This window comes from Hipposideros armiger, unplaced genomic scaffold (assembly GCF_001890085.2).
Source record: "Hipposideros armiger isolate ML-2016 unplaced genomic scaffold, ASM189008v1 scaffold_284, whole genome shotgun sequence".
NCBI classification, from domain to species: domain Eukaryota; kingdom Metazoa; phylum Chordata; class Mammalia; order Chiroptera; family Hipposideridae; genus Hipposideros; species Hipposideros armiger.
Genome location: NW_017731634.1, coordinates 1,592,658 through 1,612,034, shown reverse-complemented (window position 1 = coordinate 1,612,034; position 19,377 = coordinate 1,592,658). Strand labels below are relative to the sequence as shown.

The 19,377-nt window shown below is 51.7% G+C and overlaps 3 protein-coding genes across 13 annotated transcripts in view; all 3 read right to left on the bottom strand.

The window, feature by feature from the left end:
• Nucleotides 1–5,845, bottom strand: part of CDK11B (cyclin dependent kinase 11B) — a 16,641-nt gene extending 10,796 nt beyond the window's left edge. Inside the window, exons 1-5 of one of the 4 annotated variants that reach the window (XM_019658571.1) lie at nucleotides 5,749–5,845; nucleotides 5,107–5,230; nucleotides 4,199–4,314; nucleotides 3,099–3,226; nucleotides 2,020–2,158 (exon numbers count right to left, since the gene is read on the bottom strand). In XM_019658571.1, the coding sequence (XP_019514116.1) occupies nucleotides 2,020–2,158; nucleotides 3,099–3,226; nucleotides 4,199–4,314; nucleotides 5,107–5,217 (494 nt within the window). In that variant the 5' untranslated portion in view covers nucleotides 5,218–5,230; nucleotides 5,749–5,845. The other 3 variants (XM_019658574.1, XM_019658572.1, XM_019658575.1) reach the window with 3 other exon arrangements.
• On the bottom strand, nucleotides 139–1,030 carry LOC109391135 (endogenous Bornavirus-like nucleoprotein 1). Its single transcript, XM_019658429.1, is given in 3 exon segments — nucleotides 139–377; nucleotides 380–807; nucleotides 1,023–1,030. Coding segments are annotated over 3 exon segments (570 nt in total). The 3' UTR covers nucleotides 139–243.
• Nucleotides 5,846–6,874: 1,029 nt separating the features above from the next.
• SLC35E2B (solute carrier family 35 member E2B) overlaps nucleotides 6,875–19,377 on the bottom strand; it is a 30,033-nt gene continuing 17,530 nt past the window's right edge. For all 8 annotated transcript variants that reach the window (XM_019658510.1, XM_019658511.1, XM_019658512.1 and 5 more), the window contains 7 exons: nucleotides 18,933–19,068; nucleotides 18,334–18,461; nucleotides 16,433–16,553; nucleotides 14,968–15,021; nucleotides 14,543–14,615; nucleotides 12,376–12,521; nucleotides 6,875–10,806 (listed from right to left, as the gene is read on the bottom strand). In XM_019658510.1, the coding sequence (XP_019514055.1) occupies nucleotides 10,569–10,806; nucleotides 12,376–12,521; nucleotides 14,543–14,615; nucleotides 14,968–15,021; nucleotides 16,433–16,553; nucleotides 18,334–18,461; nucleotides 18,933–19,068 (896 nt within the window). In that variant the 3' untranslated portion in view covers nucleotides 6,875–10,568. The remainder of the gene's footprint in view (nucleotides 10,807–12,375; nucleotides 12,522–14,542; nucleotides 14,616–14,967; nucleotides 15,022–16,432; nucleotides 16,554–18,333; nucleotides 18,462–18,932; nucleotides 19,069–19,377) is intronic.

The following is a 19,377-nucleotide window of genomic DNA, read 5'->3' as shown; positions in this document are numbered from 1 at the left end:
AAGCAACATCCTCCACAACTAGATTGAAGAACAAAACGACAGCAACTTGTCTGTTCCCCTTCCCCCAATTCCCCAGCACTGTTCCCAACCCCCCAATTCCCCAATAAAAAATCTTAAAAAAAAAAAAACAAAACACTCAGGTCGTGTAATAGGTCATCATCTGGCCTCTCCTAGCTACAAGTCTGATTTGCTCCAGCATGTCTTTGCTGATTCAAATTTCCCATTGATAATAGTGAATACAAATTATCTGACCCACTGTTGAGAATTAACCCAGTCAATAGCTGGGCCAGTACTATAGTTAAGAAGCAAATTAGCCTGGTCTCCACAAGCAGACTGCTGGCGAGTAACCATTAGTGTTTTAAAGCACTTCTGGGTTATTTATCTAACCTTACACTTGATTCAGTAACACCACCAATGGGAAGGTCACAACCATGTCAAATAATTGAAGACAATTCCAAGGATGGGAACTGTGGAATCTTTCCCTTAATATTTGTTCCGTAGAGGATCCTTGTCTTGTTCTTTCCACTGATGGGAGCGATCAGGTGGGATTCCTGAGGGACTCCAATAAAGAGGAAGTTCTCATGCAGACCATCAAACAACAAACAGAAAAATATGAAGCTGGCAATCACCGGATGAAATAGGGACCAATCTGCCAGATCAAACATTGATTTGGTTGCACGTTCAATGTCTTCCGGTTCGCCAATTCCAGGGCTAGGTTCATCTGCATCAGCAGGATATTGTCTAAATTTCCCTGACTGACCTGTAAAGTGATTTCCTTTAGGTATGACTGAGCAAGACCATCCGATCCTTCCATCGTATCATCCATCATGCTGGGTTGTAATATTTACAAATGAGCATATATGTTCCTCATACACCTTCTTTAAAATCCTGTTCCGTTCCCCCTGGCTGCCAGGCATGTAAATGCCATCTAGCCTCTGTTTCTCCCTTCCATATAGCAGGCCAGCCCCCATGCTTTCTCTGGAAATTACCTCAACACAGAGAGATGGCTCTAGTATCCACACCTGTCCATTTACCCTTTACCTGAGCCATGGTCAGCTCTGGAGCTAACCAGATGCTCTCTCCAGGGAATCTGAGCCCACAGAGAGACCTCTGGGGATAAACACCCAAGAGTCTGGTAACCCAGCTCCCAGACTATTTCAAGGCCTTGGGATTTCCTTTGTTACCTTCATTCCTTCCTTCCTTTTTTGGAAGGAACCAGCCTAATTCTGTTGTAACTCAGAGAACCCTGAACAATGTATTTCCTTAGTCTTCCTGGCCTAGACCACTTAGAACAGAGCTTGGTACCAAGCAGGCACTCAATAAATACTCGCTGAGTGAAGTGACGGTAAATCCTGCTACACCACAGACTTCCCAAGCACTAATTCTGTCAGAATTTACACCCGTGGACCAGGCTGGCCGTCTCCAAAAGGCGTCTACTCAACTACGACTTGAGAACAGTGCACTACTGAAAGCGCTCACCTCCCCACAGGCCACTTCCCAACCATACTGATGCGTTGAGCTCAGAGGTACTTACAGTTCCTCCTCCTCTCTACCTCCCATCAGCTAAGAGATCTAGGACGATCACTCCCCCTACTCTATTATCCTTTCCCTCCACTGTTACACGTCTGGCCCAAACCTCCATTCCTCTTATCTGAACTCCTATCTCAGACCTCCAGTTCCCTGGAACAATGTCCTTTCTTTCAGGCCCATTTCACATTTACACGAGGACTCTGGCTCAGTCTGGCTGCTGAGCAGAACCCCCACCAGCCTTTACCAGATGTCCGTTCCCTTCATTACCTTCTCTCAACTGGCTCACACCCGTGAGGAGTAAAAACTCACTTCTTTCAGGACGATTCTCCTGGTCAACAGCACCCAGCGTTTACCGTGCGTGACTGTTCACGCACCAGAGTTGTGTCCTCTGCCGAGTTACTGGTCAAAACGATCGTCTCTTTCACTGTTCTGATGGGATGCTGATCATCTCAAGCACTTCAAGCCCCTTAACCAAGCAAGCCCTCTCACCTCTCTCTCCTTGAGTGCTCTCTTGCCATCTCCCTCCTCTTTTGTCTCTCCCATTCCCGGCGAGCTTTATCCTGTTCTTCTCGATGACGTTTCCGGCGTTCGTGTTCTCTTTCTTTTTCCTTCACTCTAGCATGTTTGCCTAATGAGAAACAAGAAGTGTCACGCAAAGAAACATAACTTCTAAACACTGAATCTGAAAATACCCATGAAAAAGAAATAATTAATGACTTGGAAAAACAATCATGATTTTATGTTTAAAAAAACGATGAAGGGGCCGGCCGAGTGGCTCAACTCAGTTGGTTAAGAGCTTGCTCAAGAGTGCGAGCTCTGAGCAACAGCAGTTCAATGCCTGGCCCGAGCCGAGTTGCCGCTAAGCTGCCAACAGGTGGTAGGTAGTAGGATGGCTCAGCTAAAAAAAAACTAACAAAAAAAACCCCCCACAAACGATGAAGACATAAAATTATGCAGTAAGCTTCCAAATAAGTAAAAAAATAAAATAAAATAATGTGTGATTACTGTTAAATTGTGATTTTCATCGCATTTTAAAAATTTCATGTATTGAATCAATTGATTTGAATACATTATTTTCATAATTTATAAAATCACCATTCATAAAGAACATAGGACAAAGCTTAGCTCCTTTTAGTGTTTCTACATCATGTCATAAAACTGTGTCAATCAACTGCATTTATAATAAATGAGATTTAAATCAGGCCCCAAATCCTTAAACAGCTCTTGATATTGGTATGAGAGCCAATATCCCATTACTTGGACTTTATCAAGTACCCAATTTTCAGTTAAAGTAATTTAGCACTGAAAGGTGTGTTTTCCCCCTATACTTGTGAATTAAGACAATCTTATATGTAAACAAACTACCCCAGAACAATGTAATGATGGCATAAAAATGGCACAAGGAATATAAAATAGCTACTCACAATGACCTACAATAAATTTATGCTTTTAGCTAAAAGTTACCGTACTTTATCTTTTCAACTGTGCTCTGGGGAAGGCAGCACATTATGAACTAGGAAACAGACCACACTTGACTATGATACAAAAGAAAACAAATGCTTCTGTACCCCCTTCTGCTGAGTGACTACGATGCCTACGTTTCTCTTTTCTCTTTTCATCTTTCCTGTGATGAGCTTTTTCTTTCCGAGACATTTGCTGGGGCGGTTTAATAGCCAAAGAATCATCTTCCTCTCCTCTGAAATAAGAAACAACATGTCACATTGTGCTCCAGTAAATGGCATAAAGAGCTTCTTTAACACAGAAAGATGCAGGGTTCAGGAGATGAATCAAGTTGAATCTGAACCATCACTTAAAAAATTATATTAATTATAATATTTAAGCCAAGACTGTAAATTACATAGACTCATATGAAAAGTACAAGTCAGAAATCAATGTGGTATACACAGAACAAAACTGGGGGGTAAAAGACATGTTCATATCTTGATGGTGGCTAGTTTCACATGTGTGTGAAAATGTATCAAATTGCAGTTTACATATGTGCAGTTTTTTGTCATTTATACCTCAATAAAGCTGTTAAAAAAAAGGCCCCACACTTTTAAACGAACAAAATGACCTAAAAGATCATTTAACAATATCCTTTATTGACTATATGACCAAAATCTTAGAATTCACACCCTACACCTTTTTACCTTAATTTCTGCTTATGTAGCCTTTAATTATTTGTTGAGGGGTGAGAGAAAGAAATAAGTAAAGAGCGACCATAGCGCAGGAAGAAATGTCAGAATGTACAGACCTCGGTAGGACCATTTCTGCTCAAAGCCTCTGCTCAAAAATCTTTCAGCATTCTGTTTCGGTTGTATACAATTTTAGACAGTCATTTTACTAATCATCACAAACATACAGCACAACTATTTAAATGTACTATGTAAATGTTACTGACTTGACTGAAGAATTCTCACAAAGAAAGGAATACACACACTTGTTTAGTCTTTCCATAAGAAGAGGGGCGAGGTGACAGCTAACACCACACAAGAGTCCATTCCAGTTGTGGGCAAACTTCGCTAGTCATGACTACAGACTTTTCCAAAGGCCCACTGAGCACGGCCGGCTGGACCACCGACCGCTATGTAGTGCGACCCAGCGCGTGTCCTCGGTTTGGCGTGCCGGCAGCCTGGGCACGCTTTCTCACCATGCAGCGCCCCCTCACCTGTCTTCTGTGGAGTCCTCCCTTCTGTATGGCGAGTTCCTGATAGTTATCTCCATGCGGTGGTCCCTCAGCTCCCCCTCCTCAAGGGAGTCTCGCTTGGAATCCCGCTCATCAGACTGAGAAGCAAGGAGAAAGTAATTTTCCTCACAGAGAAGCATATTTTTAATGATAATCAAACCTTGCCAACATCCACAAACAAACTTTCATATACACGTTGAATGCACCCATGTTATAAAACACAAAACGTTTCATTCAAATCCCATGACGTTAAAATTACAGCTCTCTGTAACCCGGAACCTCAGATGAGAAATTTAAAACCAGCATATGACAAGGGACATTAGACTCTATGCCAACTATGTTAGTTGTTTATATGAGCCAAAATTGAGCCTTAAAGCATAATCTAGTCACCAAATACTCTCATGACACTCATAAATACGTAAGGGCTTGCTGCTAATCTTATCAGAAGAGGTTATTCTACCAACAGCCCTTATCAAATTACTAGAAAATTTTCCTGAGTACGTTATTATGCAAACCAAGAAAGATAAAACATCAACTTCGAGGTAACATCCAATGATGCTACAAACACTTAGAAATGGTATCACGAATATACTAATAATGAAAAGAGAAAAGTTAGTCCAATTGCACTAATGACTTTAGGCTCAAAATACTTTATTCTCCATGTAGATACTGTCATCTGCATACAGCTTTAGTATGTTATCAATCTGTCTGGATGATGGAAACTGAGTATTCGAATGTTTTTGTTAATTTTTAGAATAGATTTTGGGCTCACCTGTGACATTTGGAAGTACAAAAGAACTTCACCGAAGAAGCGTTGTTCTAATGGAAAAATGAGGGCAAGAAATTAAATCTCCTTTAAAAAAACCCCTTACTCAAAAAACATGGCTTACATTTTTTAGGCGCTTTATCTCTGCTTTCTCCTCTTGTTCCTTCCGTCGTTTTTTTTCCTGAAGAATTTCATCTAAAGTTTTCACTTTCCAAGAGTCCTTTTCATCACCCATTTGAGTTCAAACACTGCGAAAATAACAAGAATTCAGGCTACGTCAGGACACTGCAAGCTGCGGTTTGATGCGACGCTGTCTCTGAACCCTTCCGGGCGCTTCGGGAAGAGGGACGGGCTCTGAAAGGTGACAGCCTGGACCCGCGGCTCCTCCCTGCCTTTCCCGTACGCGGTCTTGGGAGGTCACTTCACCTCAGCTTGCCCTTCTGTAAACCGTAAGCACACCGCCCGCACAGCGGCACCGTTCCGGGAGGACACGAGTGCCTGGCACTCACCAAGCACTGCCGCTGCCGTCAGAATTTACTAGAAAGACCATACGGGCTGCGTGAGCCGCTGGCCCAGCTGACGGCCGCAACCTCCACCACAGGACAGCGGGGGCCAGGGGTGAGGGACGCCCCGCGAGAGCGCGCTCGCAGACCAGGCCGCCCGCGAGGCTTTCACTGCCTGGGGTTCAGTCGCGCTAACCCGGGGGTTGGCGCGGGGCGTGTCGCCCGCCCGGCCCGAGAGCTTGGGTGGGCCGAGGGCCACTCACCCCTGCGCCGCCGCCGCCGCCGCCGCCGCCGGTCCCGGAGCGTGAGGAGAAACAGCGGCCGGCGCGCGCCACGAGCGTCGTCACTTCCTGTGTCGGCGCGGACTGATGACGCATCAGGGTAGGGCCTCGCCGCCAATTTCGGCCCCGAGACAAAATAGTGCCCGGGGTGTTCCTTACGTCACTTCCGGCCGCGGCGCTGGCTGATGACGAGATCTGGAGTGGAGCCGGTCCCGGGGGTGGGGGATGGGGAGTGGCGCCCCCGCCGCGCTTGGCCTGCGGAGCCGGGTTCTCTGCGCCCCCCCGCCAGGTCGCCGGCGCCGGCCCCCCCCCCGCCAGGCCCCCTCCGTGCAGCGGACAGTCGCCCTGTGTGTGCCCCCCAGCGACCCAAAGCCGCGAGCTTGGCGCTGAGGGTGGTCCTCCAACAACGCGATGGCTGACTGAATTTTCAGATACGTTGGAAAGTTGCCCCCTCCAGCCACGCATTTGGCTCTGCCTTACCAAAGAAACACACAAACGACAAAACCCGGGGCTGGAAGAGCTGTTGCCGCGGCTTTAAGGCTTGTGCTCAGACGCTGGTTCTCCATACGCGACTGCCTACCCAGATCCGCCCGCGGAGCTTTTAAGGCCCCCAACTCCAACGCCAGTCTCAAACTCGCGGAGGCCATTGAATGAGAAGCCCTCTTCCCCGCGTCAAGTTATTCTGTAGACCTTTGTTGTTTTAAATGGTCACAAAGAGTGATAATTCAACATCCTGAATCTCAGGGAAGAGAATGCAAGATAAAGTTTTGTCCACATTTACTAGACCTGAAATGGAAAATGTAGAATGTGACCCAAAAAATTAGGGCACCACAAAGGCGAGTTTAATTGGGATTGTTTTCCCTCTCAGAATGAAATGTTTACTTTCTGTATCCAGCCTTTTATTTTGCGTACTGAGTTCTCGGTGACAGGAAAACCATGTTGAACACTGGGCAAGGCAGGCGGAAACCACCCGTGATCACTTCAGGAGCATAAACACGAGGAAACAACGAAGGGCTCGCTGAGCATTTACTTTGGCTGAACAAGAGTCACGGCTAGTGGCTACCACAGTGGCTTAACTCAGACAGACATGACAGGAGGCGCCCGCAGGCACGGTTACACAACGTCAGTTTATTATCATAGCAGAATCAAGTGACTCACTAAATTATTTACCAGAACCATTTTCTAGAAAGTACTGATCTAGTCACACAAATACTGTAATACGTGAAATACAAAACATGACAGACATTTTACACTTTCACTTTTCCACAGTTTTGTTTGGTATAAAGCAAATATTACTTGGCTCTGATGTAATGGTTCACTGATATAACTTTCAAGTTTTTCAGTGTGGGGACATCACCCTGACTGGCCGGCCATTCTCAATGTGGAGCCCACAACCCCCTGGGCAGGTTCAAACTCACATTGGTGAATATTATAAAAACTTCAAATTGGCTAACTGCCAGTTTTCCTTAAAAACTGTAACACACACACACGGCTTTGCCAGTTAGAACAGTTTCCAACTCAGTTTGGACATCTGGGCATGGATCCAGTGGCCATCACACTCAGAATCAGAGCCCTCAGGAAAACGGGAGGCAAGAAGTTCAGAGACAGCAGCGTGGAAGGGTTTATGCTCTGAGCTGCTGGGGGGGGGGACCCCACGCCAGGGCACAGAGAAATGGGCAGACTCTTTGGGGACCTGGGGCGTTCTTGTTTATAAACCAGGAAAAGGAAGGGGCCCCAACCAGGGCATGTACATACTTTGGAAAGAAGAAAGCCCTTAGTTCAATGTGTGTCGAGGAAAGCAGAGAAGAGGACTTTGAGCTGTAGAAAATCCTTATTTAATTTCTCCAGCCCAGGGACACCGTGAAGACACTTTCAGGCCTTAGGAAACTCATCACCTGGACAAATGAAAAAAGCCATTGTGCGTCTGACACACACACACACACACACACACACACACACACAGCCTAAGTGACCATCCACAGGACAGTGGCACAACAGGAATTGAAAGCCACTGGTGTGGGGAAAGTATTTCAAATGCAGGTGACAAGCACAGCTTCATGTAGCTGATACGCTTAGCATAACACTTTTTTTTTTTACTGTCTCTGATTCACCATGTTTATTTTTTCTCAAATTAAAGACACATTTTGGGTTGTGCAAGGGTATCCTGAGCTTTCCAAGGCAGATGATTTTAATGCTGATCTGCAGAAATTATGACTCGTGGAATTTAAAAACAAAAAGCTTTTTATGTCACTCTGGGGGGGGTTTCCTTGAGCCATCTCTGACACATAAGTAGATGGCCAGCCTCGGGAGCCTGGATCCAGTGTGGGCTTGTTTACAAAGGCACAGATAACCACAGACACAGGAGCCGCCGACCAGTGTGAGCAACGACACTCAGTATCAACGTCGGTACAAGCACATCTGCGACAGCTGAGGACATATTATAAAAACTAGATAAAGGTAATAAAAAACATGTCATCTCTGTACAGTCATTAAACAAATGGTCAAGCCAGGCTGCGGGTTGTGGCTCTCAGCACTGGGTTGTCCTGGACATGCCTGTGAAGTGGGCGACTCGGGCGGACGTGAGACTTAATGGGAGGGCAGTGGCGGCCATAGCCGGGATGAGAAGTCTCAAAAGCAGCCTTGCAGGAAATTGCCTCACTTACTAATAATTTGGCAAAATCTCCGTTTAGTTTCTGGTCCCAAAATTTAGAAAATCAAAACCAGCTGATAGCCACTTGTGAGAGTGGAGGGCGGGGCACGTCGCGGGCTGGAGCTGCATAACTCCACGATGCATGGGGTACAGAAACCCCTGACAGTACTCGGCAACAGGCGGCTGCATTTCTGATTACACTTAGATGACAAAGTCTGCAAGAAGGCCAACATGAAAATCCTGCAACGGGGTGGCGATACGTGTGCCCCTTTGCCTGTTCACATCCCACTGTCAGCCGCAGGCACTGCACCCATGTTCTCCAGTGCACAGGCAGGAGCCCTGTGGAAGCAGTGTTTTCGCTCTGGTCTTCACAGATGAGCGCAGCACCCCAGCACCCCGGCCATCACCAACGAGTCCTCTTCAGTTTTGTTTTGGGGGGAAGCAGAAAAAGAGGAAAGGGAGTAGGAACCCGGGGCAAGTCCCAGGAGAAACAGCTTCACAGTGAAGGTGAGCTTGTCATGCATGTGAGCACACACCTGCCTGTCCTCTGGATGCAGGTCAGCTTCGCAAAAAGGTTGGTTGTAGTTTAAAAAGCTTCATTTTAATCCCTCGCTGTGGCAAACTTTTTCAAGTAGGCAGAACTTAATGAGACATAATTATTGCTCTTTGTTTCCAAGAGATGTGATCTCCCGAAGAGGCTATTTTTATATTTTCCAGTTGAGAAGCCAACTGGAAAACCAGTGGACTGATCGTGAGAGCCAAAGGCCTGACCAGCAGGGAGGGAAATAAGATTTAGGGACAAGGGCGCCTTTGGTCCCCTTTCTCAGTTGGTGTACTCAGTTCCAGCAGGCAGGCTGTGGTGGTCAGGTGGCCAGGCCGCCTTGGACCACCGAGTGGGGCTGCCCTATGGGGAGGGCCCCAGAAACTGGCTGGCGGTGGACGTGCCCCATCAGAAAGGGGGGTGAGGGATAGTGTGAAGCGCTCAGGAGCCTCAGCCCAGCACAGGGCTCCCGCACCTGCCCATCCACTCTGGGAGGGGAGCCCGCCGCCAGCCTGTGGGTTCAGAGTGTGACATACATGCTGCAGTCCAGAAGCCACCTGCGCCTGCGTCTCCTTTTTAAAAAATTACATTCTCATTTTCAATGCTACAGTGTAATGGAAACTGTAAACACTCCAAGTGTTCCTCGGCCCTCACCCATTCAGGAGGAAAAGTGTAATGTCTTCATGGTGAGACACGGGCGGTAGGGGACCCTGCACAGCAGCTGACTCCAGAGCAACGGAGGGCGGCATCCCCTGCCTGAGCTCAGCACTGCGCGTGTGTCCCAGCCTCCAGGGCTGGAGCCCCTCGGAAGCGGGGGCTTAGTGCAGCAGGTGATGAAAGACCCCCCTGCCTTCCTGGAGTGACCTTTCCCTAAGTGGGACCGGCTGTTGGCAGCCCCAGGTGGGGGAGAGGACGCATCGGGTAGGAGGGTCGGGTGGCAAGGCAAGGGCCCAACACCCCACCCTCAGCAGCAGGGGCCCCCTGTTTCGGAGCCCTGTGTGTCCCCTCCCCACTCATTGCCTGGCTCTGTGGCCTCTGTACCCAGGCAGTGGGCACCTTGGCCTTCATTCCAGCACAGTGGTCTCCCCACATGCCAAGGAGTGGGCAGTGCCTTCAGTGGCTAGCGTGGGGAAGATGAGTTCTGTCTGCTGGCACCAAGCAGACAGCAGCCCATGTTGGCACCTAGACCCAGCTCTGACTTCACAGTTGTCCCCAGTGGTTTTCACCCGGAGGAATGGGGGCCTAACTGCAGTCAGGCCTCGTGCCCTGCGAGGGCCGTGCAGAGGCCGGTGAGTCCAGACCCCTTCCGTGCGCTCAGCGTGGGGCAGCGGGAGGCCGTGTTCACATTTTCACATCATTGGCGATGGCTTGGCGGCAGGCAGCTGGCTCTGGTCTCCGCCCCCGGAAGCTGGCGTCTGGGATTCCATTCAAGTTCCCGCTGGTTTTGCCTGAAAACCCCAGAAAGGGGCAGGGAAGGCTGCACGGGCCTGGTCTCCTCACCCCAGCTGTGACCGTGGGGGTGGGAGTGGCCAGGGGGCAGAGAGGGCAGGGATCCCGTGTCAGCGAGGATGGCAGCAGCGCGTGGCATCGGGCACCTGCCGAGGCCTGAGCTCAGTGGTGCGGCCTGGCCTCCTTGGGGACCAGCGGCTCAGCGCTGTCCTCTGGTGTGCGGCCGGCAGCCACGGCCAGGGTCTGCATGGCTTCCCGCTGGTACTGCTTGGCCTTGTTGTAGAGCAGGACACCAGCCGTGACCAGGATGGTGCCCACGGCTGACAGGCTGGTGACTTTGTTGCCAAAAACGATGATACTGAGCCAGATGGACAAGGCATGCTTCACGGTGCTGGCGACACTGTAAGACAGAGGGGGCAGTGATGGCCCGGACAGGCCTGGGACCGGCGGCAGGCTCCGGGCGCACCAGCTCCGCCCCCCTCCTGTGGGTGGCAGGACTTCCTATCAGGAAAAGTGCCAGGCAGAGACAGCAGGGGACGCCGCGATACACAGCCCAGTTCCCACCTTCCAGATGTACAATGAACATTTTCCCTTATTTGCTTCGGCCTTTTTTTGACTGAAGTATTTGTAAGTAAATGACAGGCACAATGACATTTTACCCCTAATCGCTTCAGCTGCTCTCTAAACAAAGGGATGTCCACGTCCCTGCGGCACTTTTGTGGCACATAAGAAGAGACAATTGCGCTGTGAAGCGGCACTGTACACGCCATGAAAATGGATTAAAGCCAAATCCACCGAAATGCGAGCAGTGCCGTGTCTCGGGGTTATGGGTAATTTAAACTTTATCTTTTGTCCTTCTCTGCCTTTTCCAATTTTCTATAGTGAATATTGTTCTTATAATACAGATTATAATAGGAATTTTTAAAGAAAGTTATTTTCTTTAACTAGAATTAGTTTTCTGTTTTTTGTCTTTTTCTGAACCAATGCTAATGATCACTGAAAAACAACTTTGTGCGACAGTGACCTCAAGAGAATTTAGTGACAGGAGAACGTAGAAATGACGAGTGTTCCCAATGGTCCTGCAGACACCTCCCATTCAGGACCCAGGAGGGTGAGGGCCGGCTGGGCAGTGGTGCCGGTCAGAGCACACTGCCCGCGGGCCGGCGTCTGACGTTTGCTGCTGACTTGGGCCCGACTGAAACCAGTAGGCCCATGAGCTGCCCCACAGAGCGGCCACCGTGCTGAGCCCCGGGGAAACTGCGGCTGCTGCCCGTGCAGCCCCACGAGGCCTAAGGGCAGCATGCAGCCTTCCAGCCTATGCTGTCTTCACTCAGGGACAATCCCACTTCTCCAGTGACAGTTGAGAGGTTAAAGAAAAAGGCCCACTGCTCACACAATGTGATGTGGCCAAAGCTGCTGACATCACAGTTTGGATTTCTAGGTCTGCAGGCGACCTCAGCTCATTCCTTTCCAGTTGTTATTGAAAACTGTCCAGCTTTGAAGCTTGTTCAGTTATACAAGTGAAAGGCAGCTTGCGAGGCTCAGGGCTGCCATCCAGTGTGGGAGCTGACGGCCGGTGTGGCCACGCACACCAGGGACTTGGCCTCACCCCACCACCGCGTTTCAGGAGCTCTTTCACCTGCGGCCCATGGCCCGTCCCGGGCAACAGACAGGGCATCCCATCATCGCAGGACGTCCACTGAGAGCTGTTCCAGACAGAGCAAGACTCAAGCTATCGCAAACAATTCCGGCTCCACTCTGAAGATTTCCAGTGGGCGTCTCCCTACACATCTGTTTGTGTTTCAGATTGTGCCCACGCAGCGTCCTGGCCATCACGACATGGGCCGTGCTCATCACGACAGCCTTTGCTAGAGCACTTTGCCACACAAACACCTCTTGTGAAAACAGGGCTTCAGGCCTGCTCTGCAAATAGTTTGGGCGACTGTCTCCTGGGATGCTGCTGTCTTACCTGAAAGTCACAGGGGAGATCCTGCCCATGAGCGCGTACGCCGTGACGCTCTGCAGGTGGAACAGCACACCGTCCGTCAGCAGCAGCAGCACCACGTCCTGTGTGTAAGCAAAGCTCTTCCCGCTCCTACCAATCACCGGCAAGTCCTGTGCCGGAACAGAGAGGCCCTAGCATGCCTGCCGTCACCGTGCCGCCCACCCCAAAAGACAGGGCTCCACGCGTGCCAGTGACCTGACAAATGGACCGGCATGAGGGGCGCCCTGCAAACAGCCTTCTGAGGCAGCCACTGAGCGGCGCTGATCAAGATCCTAAATACGGTACACGCAGCCAGCGAGCACATGAAAGACGTCGGGAAACGCAGATCAGACCAGAGACACCACCTCACCCCCATTAGGACCCACAGGACAAGACACCCCCAGAACATGACACTGTTGGCGAGGACATGGAGCGGCTGGAACCCTGTGTACTGCTGTGGGGATGGAAATCAGTGCAGCTGTGACAGAAACGGTGTGGAGGCTCCTCCGAGTTAAACACAGAGCGACCAGATGACCCAGCAACTCCACTTCCGGGCATGTCCCCCAAAGCACTGAACGCGGGGACTTGCACACCCATGTTCTCAGCAGCGTAAGTTATTCACAACAGTCCAAACATGGAAGCAAGCCAAGCGTCCACCAGCGGACAAGTGGACACGCGACGTGTGGTATGTTTGCACGTGGGGTATCACTCGGCCTTGATGAGCAGGAGGCCCTGACCCGCTACAGCGTGGGTGAGCCTGGGGGGCACTGTGCTCCATGAAACAAACCAGACATGGAAGGCAGACACACAGATGGGGACCTGGAGTGGCTGAGTTCACAGAGATGGGAAGAGGAGGGTGGGTGCCGGGCTCGGGGAGGGGAGGAGCTCCCCAAATCTGCCACTTGCCATAAAGATTATTTTGAGTGAGAGGTACTTAAGAGAGCAGTGTGGGAAGGGTGCTCTGACAGCCCTTCTTGCTGGAAAGAGGAGATGAAACCCCCGTATGGAAGACATTCTCCCCGTCCCAGGAGGAAAGGGACATTCTTATCAAGCAACAGGAGTGAGGCCAAGGGCACTGTGCAAACAGGCCGTGTCAACATGACTGTCACCCCCCTCAGCACCCCGCTCTGCTTGGTGATGTCCCCACAACTGCCTCTTTACGATGCAGGAAGTCCTCGCTGAACGTCGTCCAGAGGTTCTGCAACTGTAAGTGGAGCGACGGTCTTCGAGGACTTGCTGTATCAGTGCTCGGGTTCTGCCACTGCTTTGGGTCTCCATTTCCTCCTGCAGGCTCCTGTGCCACGTCCAGCTGTGTGCCGCTCCTGTCACTAATTCTCAGGCCCAGCCAGAGACCCCAGGATGGGAGAGGTGAAGTCCTGTCCCCTTGCAGGGGGAAAGGGGGGGGCAGCGTTTAATGGGAACAGTGTTTCGGTTTGAGATGATAAAAAGGTGCTGGCGATGGATGGTGGCGATGGCTGCACCGCTGTGCAAACGTACTCAATTACAATCGAAAATTATCAGAATGATAAATTTTGTTATGTGTATTTTGCCACAATTAAAATAATTTTATATACGCATATTCTTCCAATCACACATTCCAATTCCAGGAATATAGCCCAGAGAAACTTCCACTGAAGGTGTGACAGGAAAAGTTCCCTATTACTGTGATGGGACAGGGCAGCTCTCTGCCACATACACCCAGAGTGAGACAACAGGACAGGGCCACCCAGACCCAGTGTGTCTGTTAAGGTTTGGACCTCGTCCGACGAATGGGGCCATATGAGTCCTTTCTAGCCCCACAGACACGTTCAGGAAGGGGCCCCTCCAGGAGTGGGGCCCAGGGACCAAGAGACTCACCTTCCCTCTTCTTTCATCCTGTACACCTACCCTGTTGATTGTCCTACGGTGGGCAGATGCCACTTTGAAATTCTAATAATAAATAAGCGAGCCCAAAACCCTCACACGAAAATTGCTGCAAACCGGCCTCTGGAGGCATGAACCTGCCTCAGACACCCGCACAAGGTCTGGCTTCCACCTTCTCTCCCTTCTCTGTGGGGGCGCGCCGTGGGCACAATTCAGCAAAGCACGGCAGTAAGCTGGAAAGGTAGCTCCTGGCCCCCATCGCCCAGGGGCGTCTGCTCCCAGAACTCACCATGAAGAAGATCCAGGCTGGGACCAGCATGGCCACGGCCGCGGCACTCGTGTAGAACTGCAGCTCGGCGGCCCTGCGGGGACAGGGGCGCCTAAGGGTCCACTTGCAGAGGCCAGGCTTCCACCCAGACTCACAGCGACACTCGCTAAAGGGCCCCAGTGCACTAGAAGTCTGTGTTCCCTGGGATGACAAGGAGGGCCTGTGTGACAGAGCCAACCCCCAGAACGGGAAGTGGAGGGCAGCCCGCTGGGCTGGTCCCGAGGGTGCCTATGGGGCAGCTGCAGACACTGGGGTTTTCTTCCAAGTTTCACCAGGGCACTTAAAAGGCCACCTGCACCAAAGTGGGGAGTGCATCAGGGCCCCAGGGCACACTGACCTGCACGCGGGCAGGACATCCTCCCGGCACAGGAAGGCGCGATACTTACGAGAACCTGTACTTGTCCCCGCTGAGGAGTTTTTTTGAAAAAACATTTTGCAAACTGGAATAAAGGAACAAGAGGTTACCCGTCAGGACAGGAAGTTAGCACGGAGCCTGCACTAGACAAAGCGCATGTGTCATTCCCAAGCAGTAACGACAGTGGTGGCCCCTGGGGGATGGCCCCTGGCATCTGCTATGAGTTGGGCCCACATGGGCGCTTTCCAGGCATCACTCCGCCATGAGGGAGCGCCATCCCTGCCTTTTACGGATGGGTAAACCAAGGCGCTTGGAGGCTGAGCGATGTGCCTGAGGCACCCCGCTCTCAGGTGTCAGAGGACCCCAAGTCCCTGCTCTGATAACTGCATGGAACCCCACTCTGAACCAAGAGCTCCCCTAAATCAGCAATGGCCTCGAGCCAGGCACCCAACGTGTGGGAGTGAGTGAACACAGCAGGCGTTTAAGCACACGAAGACCCCAAGAGGAAAACATGGAGGAAACCCCTGGACGGGAAAGACAAAGTGTGGGAAACACACATGCAACAACGAGAAAGCGGGGCCGTCCTCGTCCCTGGGAACCAACGGGGCCGGCACGTCAACTACTGACACTGCTCTCCCGGCTCTAGCAGCTGGGGCTGCTTTGCTTTGTGTTAGTGAAAAAACCTAGGTGAGGACAGTGTCAGACAGAAACTCTCGCAGACACAAGGATAAAGCAGAACCATTGTTCTGAGACACTGACAGCACGGACCAAGAGCCTTCCGGGCCGTCTGCAGGCTCCACCTCCCTTCTGGGGGTCCACACTATGGACAGTCAGAAACGAAGATGGAGGCTCATGTGGAAAGATGTCCTCTGCAGATTTAGATGGAAGACTTGTCGTGGGAGGTAGAGGCGGGGCAGTCACAGAGCTCGGGCTACGGGAGTGCGCAGTGCAGGAAGCAAGGCTCCCAGGATGGCACGAGCTCACCACACAGGACATGCACTGAACGGCAACCTGACCCGTGCCACATGTCTAGGGGCTACGAGGGCAGAGGCCAACACATCAGATTGTTAGCGATGGATTAAAGAAGCTGTGTGATTCGGAACCTCAGTGACAACAGCAGGAAATGCTCCGGTACCCGCGTCACTTCCTCTTTTCTAGAAACGGGGGGGGGGGGGGGGATCCAGAAACGACAGCCCTGCTAGGTGCAGTATGTCGCCTGCATAGATGAAGACAGCCAATCCTGGACTAATGGTCACAGCCAGGGATGCAGTGTGTATCCGCTTTGTTTCACTTATCTGGCTTCTTTTTTGAGAAAAAGCTACTTCATTGGGGCACTTACTGCTTTGCTGTTTAGGAAAAGGCGGCATCAGCTGTGCCCAGCTTTGAATTACGGGAAGCAGTTCTGAGTGGCTCTGGACTGAAATGCCAACAGCCATGAAGAACAGTGGGCGCTGTCCCCAAGCATGGCACATGTCCCCACGCCCCTTGGGACTCACCAGTCCATGATGTTGGTGGACAGCGCGGCCGAAAACCCCAGGATGTTGAAGCTCATCTCGGTTGCCGTGCATAGTGCCAGGCCTCCCATGACCGGGACGAGGGAGAGGTTGACCAGCAGCCCTGAAAGGAACACATCACAGAGCCTGGCTGTGACCAGTCTGTCCAGCTGCCAGTACTCTTCTCAGAGTCCTGGTGGCACCCTCCCTTCTCAGGAAAGCTGTGGATCTTCCCATAAGTTCAGGGCCAACACCCATCGGATTCTTTGTGCCAGAGGGAGACGCAGCAAAAAGCCTGCATGTGCAGGCATCTGTCCCCTCTCCAGGCCAGGCCCCTTGGCGGCTCTGAGGCGCGGCTCGGATGCGAGTCCTGTGCCCCGAAACCCACCTCTCCCGGCACCCATGGCTCCACGAGTTGTCACTTGCAAAGGCAGGAGGTGATTCTATTAAAGAGGGAAAACTGGGGTGGGGCTGTGGCTCAGTGCCTGGCGTGGGGGCTTCTACAGGGACCCACGCTGCGTTCACACTCCTTGTTTCCTTCTGAAGTCTAATAAGCAACCTTGACTTGAATGGTATGAGGGAAACTCATTCTCCCTGGAAAGGGCACCAGGCGACCTTTTGAACCTCTGCCTGGACTTCATCAGGTCTACTGGGAAATTCAGTGTGGACTAGGGTATAAGCCTTTCATGTTTGGCAAAATCGACCTCATAGGACAAGGGCCATGTCCCCGCCACAGGACAGTGCCATCCAGAGCAGGTGAGCCGGGGAGTGTGCACGTCAGTTGCCCAGCAAACCCACGGCCCTGCGTGGTCAACGCATCTGCCTCACCCTCCAGGAAGGACTGGCTTTCTTGGCTGGGGTGCAGTCCAGGGGCAGCTCCTCTTGGCAGGCCCTGCCGGCTCTCACCCCTCCACCCACGAGGCTGCTGCTCTGCAGGGAGAGTGCCACTCTTGGGGTCACTTCCCTGGGTGACCACTGGCACTGTAATCTTGGCCCCTAAAGTCCTTGTACCTCGGTCGTTCTCCAATGCATCCCAACAGATTCCTTTCTAAATCTCATCACACTTTTCTGTTCTCGGTGACAGATTGTTTGCGTTGTGCTTGTCCCATAGCTGGAAGCCCTATCACGGTGTTTCAAAGTCATGGCAAATATACCCTTTTCCTGCAGCTAAGCCAGGCCCACTCATGTCATGTTGCTCTTCACACTTCGATTTCACTGTTTTACCAACACGACAACGTTCGCACAGTCCCAAGGGCACAGCTGCGAGAAGTCCGGCTGTGTCCTGTCCCCTCCCCCTAAGGCAGGTATGTGCCCTATTCTGAGATCATGTCATTTTCCTAACAAATACGTGTGCGTACATGAGCACCCCTAGGTAACAGGTTATGTGTTACGTGTGTCACCTGCCCTTCATCTGTCTTCCAGGGAGCACGCTGCTTTTTAAAGGTCTGGTTGGAACACCAGAGGCGTGGGTGCCGTGTAGCTGGAAACAGAGCGTCTTTCCTTAACAGCTGGAGATGTGCAAATAGACCGATTGGCTGGCCCTTGGGGAGGGCAGAGCGGCACGGCTGAAAGGCAGCAGGGGCCCCACAGCTGCTCATCCTTGCCAGGCACCATCTCGCATGGGCAAGGAGTTCTATCTTCCTGGCACGAGTGGCGGCGTGAGTGATGACACCCGAGGTTACTTGCTTCTTGCCTTTTCCCAGTCGGACCCTCTGACCTCCGCGTAGTCACACAGCCCCACCAGGCAGAGGTGAAGACACACGCACTGAGGTGAACGTGCCAGCCAACTTGTGACCACTGGAAACATTGCAGGGAGGAGGGAGGCCCTGGCCAGTGACAGGGTGCGGGCAGAGGGCGGGCAGGAGGGCAGGGGCAACCGGGGGACCCAGAGGAGGAGCGCTCACCGGTGTACTCCCCCAGGATCAGCCGGGACATGATCACAGTGAAAATGGGGGCGGAGCTCTTCACCGTCTCCGCAAATGAAACCGCCACATTCTTCAGGCTGACCAGACCCAAGACCACTGTCGCAAACCTAGAAAAAAGCCTAAGTATCATCAGCGTGCATCAGCCCATGTGTAGCTATTCTCCTGACTGCGACAAGTCAGCCGGGCGGCTGGGCACACTGACGCCCCCTCCCTCCTGTGACATCGTAGGGCCGGCCCTCCAGGAACCACCAGCCCACCTGCCAGGGGTTCCGCTGGGACAGTGGCTGGGACAGTGTCGGAGAGTGTCAGCCCAGGGAGGAGGAGGCCCGTCATGCTCAAACTATGATCAAATGAGTCTCATGGCTGTTCCAGACCAGTCTGATCAAATGGAGATGGCATTAAGGTCCATAAACCAAACACATTTATTGTCCAGATCTCGACAGCCCTTATAAAGTTAGCATTGAAAACACCCACGATCACCTAATCATGACATCAGCCAGCCAACTGCCCATTCGGTGACGGAAAAGGTAGTTGATACACAGAGTCTTAGACACTCAAGCGAGAAGCAGCCTCCTTACCTCATCAGGCCCACGAACAGCATGGTCATGATGAAGTTGGGTGGGTAAGAAAGCCGGGTTTTGTGCTGATATAAACAGCACGGGACAAATATTTTCAGGCACCCAATAAACGTGGTGGACAACATCTGCACAGCACCTGAGGATGGAGGAGGGCCAGGCGGGCAGAGGATTACTTCCTGCCACCTGCACAGCAGGTGGTACATTGTCCACAGCCCAGGGCACAGTTACGAAAACCCTTCAGCTACCTTCCTCCCTCCCAGGCTGCTGTCTCTCCCTGACACTAACCACACGGAAAGCTTTGACTCCACAGCACAGGGGCCCTACCGTCTCTCCACAGGAAGGTTGCATCCCAAAGCCCAGTCCTCACCTGGGAGGTCGCCCCCCACCCCGCCCTCCACAGGAAAGTCGCCCCCAACCCTCGTCCTCACCTGGGATTTGCCCCCCC